The sequence below is a fragment of the Gadus chalcogrammus genome, chromosome 11 (genome assembly GCF_026213295.1).
Source record: "Gadus chalcogrammus isolate NIFS_2021 chromosome 11, NIFS_Gcha_1.0, whole genome shotgun sequence".
NCBI lineage: Eukaryota > Metazoa > Chordata > Actinopteri > Gadiformes > Gadidae > Gadus > Gadus chalcogrammus.
Window position 1 is genome coordinate 21057671 of NC_079422.1, and position 3878 is coordinate 21061548.

General features: G+C 45.6%; 1 protein-coding gene across 1 annotated transcript; it reads right to left on the reverse strand.

Moving 5' to 3' along the window:
- Positions 1 to 1280: 1280 nt before the first annotated feature.
- On the reverse strand, positions 1281 to 2644 carry LOC130391703 (C3a anaphylatoxin chemotactic receptor-like). Its single transcript, XM_056601953.1, has 2 exons — positions 2599 to 2644; positions 1281 to 2209 (listed from the first exon to the last, which is right to left on the reverse strand). Exons 1-2 carry the CDS (start codon positions 2606 to 2608, stop codon positions 1281 to 1283), a joined length of 939 nt encoding a protein of 312 aa, XP_056457928.1. The 5' UTR covers positions 2609 to 2644.
- Positions 2645 to 3878: the final 1234 nt, after the last annotated feature.

The window sequence follows — 3878 nt, forward strand, 5'->3', positions numbered from 1 at the left end:
CACACACACACACACACACACACACACACACACACACACACACACACACACACACACACACACACACACACAGTTGCGACACGGACAGGTGGAAACACACAAGGACAAGTCAACACAGCCGGATCACGTTCAAAAGGAGTGGTCGTCTTCGCCGCCATCCTCCAGGCTAGCCCAGGACAGTTGGGCAGCTTGGGTGGTAAACAACGGGTGGCAAAAACAGCAGTCGGCAACGACACAATCGGCAGTACCAGGAAGTACCAGCGGGCTCACAGCGCACCGCTGAATGTTACCGTTCGGTTGGAATCCACACCGAGACTGTTACGCGATCAACAAGCCTGCACGCATCACCAACCAAGGCAGGGCACCAGCAGGGACCAGCAAGCAACAGGCACAAGCGCGGTAGCAAGTTGCCTGGAGGGGCGTAGCAGGAAGTAACGAGGAGACAAATTGTGGCACCTCCCGACACAAAAAGCTACCTCAGAATAAATAGGATGGAGACGCAAGCCATTGGCTGTGACGGCACTGATCATTACAAAGGGCTCTGCCCCTGCGTCTCACCACACTAGCATGGAGGGACAATTTCGACATTTCGTTCTTTATAAAAAAAAAATTTGATGCATGAAAAATGACATACCCAGTTACTATTAAGTTTACCGTTAATTACAGTGTAGGCTACCTAATGTGTTCCCCAAATCAGTGGCTCGCAACCATTGACTTCCCGTGTGACACTAAATGGTCATCAGGACCTTTCGCGGACCGCCTCATGCCTTCAGCGCCCCCTTCATACACAATTTTGCCGCATGAAGGCCATGACCAACAATCAAGTCAATTCATCAATTTGATATCAAGACAAATAATATGATGGAACATCACATGATGAACATTTTGTTTTCCATCGTTGACCGCAGTCTTTATAATGGCGGTCGACTGTCAAACAGCATTTAACAAAGATGTTACAGGTAGAACATTTAGAAACAAATACAATACAAACCATTCAGTGGATTGTGCAAATAATAAACACAAAAGCTTCAAGTGCTATATCTAAATGCTTTATACAGGACGCTATGCTTCATAGGCCTTCCTGGTAGCGTCATGTTGTCAATGTTTACTCAATGGATTCACATGAATTCAAGCTAGGGGTTGGTCTGTTTTGGATTGTTTATTCCTCACCAGTAGGAACTTGGGTGAAGGTTTCTGCTATAGTTGCAGACGTTTCTTTCGTCCTGTTAGCTGAACCAGATTCAGACCTCCTAAAAAGGTGTGAGATATTAGACCGGGAGTTATTCTGCCAATGCAGTCTCCAGGACATGAAACAGAGATTGTTTGAGCTTCTTTATAAATTCATCACACATGAAGACGTAGAGCAGGGGATTCAGGCAGCTGTTTACCGTGGTCAGGTTTGATGATAATGGTCCCAAAAATCTTCGAATTGTGACAATTTTGTCCTTGGAGCCATATGCTTCTATATACTTATGCACATGGTAGGGGACCCAGCATACTACAAATGCAAGGATAATGGCAAAAATAATGCGGAGAGATTTCCTACTCTTAGCTCGGTTGAAGCGCCTCATTCGCACACCTATGGCGACATTAGACCCAGTTATGGCAAGCATGGGGATGAGGAAGCCCATGAAGAATTGGAAGTGAGTGAGGGCAAGTTTATTGGCCGTCTGGGACAGTGCACAAACAGTGAACTGCATTCGGACGTAACTACATCTAGAATGTCCATAAGGTATGCTGCAGGCCAGAGAAGCCAGCCAGATGCCAGCACATATGAGCTGAGCTTTCTGGACGGTCCTGTGGTTCTGGGACCACACCACCACCCATGTGCACAGGCAGCGATCCACACTTATGGCCGTCAGGAAGAAGACGCTGGCAAACATGTTTCCGATGGCGATGACGGAGCTGAGTTTGCACATAAACCATCCGAAAGGCCAGTGGTAGTCCTTGGCCAGGGAGATGATTAGGAAGATCAGAAAGCTGGTGAAGAGGAAGTCAGCCAAAGCCAAGTTGAGAAACCAGATTGAGTTGACTGTTCTTTTCATTCTGAAACCGGTCACATAGATCACCAAGCCATTCCCCACCGTTCCAAACAGGAACACCAGACAAAGGATGATCAGCGAAATTGTATTCATGTATTTATGAGTATTCGTTGGCCTTTGATTATTGGCAACTGGCGCTGCAGTCGAAGTGAGGTTATCAGATGAATCTGCCAGCAAAGAAAGATGTGGTTAGAATAGTGGCAGCCTTCCTTTGTTTAAGGAGGGCTTCTAGCAGCATATCATACCACTTGCAACATGCACATTTGAGACGCTTTAGGAATACTTATCATGAGTGTTGTTATAGTTAAACATGTTACCATAGGTAAACATTTAAAAAACAGTTATATGTCATGGTACTTTAGCTATACATTAAAAACAGTTATATTCAATGTTACTTCAGGTAAACATAAAAAAAAAACAGTTATACTTCAGGTTAGCATCTTAACAATAAAAAAACATTTATATTTCATATTACTAAAGGAAGACACAAAATAACATAATAATAATACTCTAGGTAAACATTAATGTAAAAAAATATGGTTGAGGCAAACAGTACCTGTTTCCATGTTTCTGTCGATCCACCAACCCTTGTCTCAACACTAGTCTCTCACCACTGGACAAGCCACTTAGCAAAGAGACTCGACAGTCACTCCTACTAAATCCCGGGCTACGCCCATACCGCCCTCACAGGAGTATGGGTTGTTCAAAATATTGTTCATTCATATTAAATCTTGTTCATGAATCATCTCATGTTCATGTATCAAATACAGGATAGATGCATGTATGTTACAGAAAATGAAATAATGGCCATAGGACATAAACAAGCGCATATGGATGTGTCTGATAATTGGGGGTGGGGGGGGGGGAGATTAAGAGCAGAAATGTTGCTCATGGTTTCACATGTATGTAAAGAGGGTTAGGGTTAGCAATCTTCTATAGTCTAATCAATTGGACTGTTTTAAATAGAAAAATCAAAGTAATTGAGTAGAGTCCCCCTGGTTTTAAATGAATTATCATCTACGGTATAATTATTATTCATATTATTAACATTGGCCAACCCAGGTAAAAAACAAAACACTTGGTTGGTGGTTTCAACAGTTTTAATTGCAATGAAATTCAAGCATACATCATAATGAACACATGTGAACATTTAGCTCTCAAACTTTGAACGGCAACCGACTGATGTTGTCTCTGGATGTCGGTCCTACACCTCGTCACGTCCACACGCTGCTCACTCCCTCGGACACACGCTTCAGTTGGACTCTCGTCTTCATTTGGACGCCACGGTCTGGTCGATCCAGTGGCGCAGGTAAGACACGCGTGCGTACACGGCCGCGGTGCGCACGTTGCAGTTGCTGGTTCCCAGTGCCGCCGCTCCCATAACGCGCACTACGCGCTGCGCGTAGGGCCCCAAGTCCTGAGGGCCCCCCCAAAAAAAATAAAAAAATAAATAAATTCTTACTTCTGGTTTTAATTTTGTATTTATGGATAGGGGGGGGCCCAAGGCAGAGGGGGGGCCCATGGCAATAAAAAAATATATATATATTGAATTATCCACCAGCCCAGTGTTAGGAGCCGCACATGACTCCCCCCCCCCTCCCCCCCCGTCGTCAACAATTGTTTGCTACCTACCACCCCCCCCCCCCCCTCCCCCCCCCCCCCCGGTCAACAATTCAGCACAGGGGGCTGGTAGGGGGAATTCGGGGGGGGGGGGGGGGGGGGGGCATAAAGGAGTTATGCTTAGGGCCCCAAAATAGCTAGCAGCGGCACTGCTGGTTCCCCAGGAGACGATGCCCATGTGTCTGTGTGCAAGTGTGTGTGCATGCTTGAGTGTGA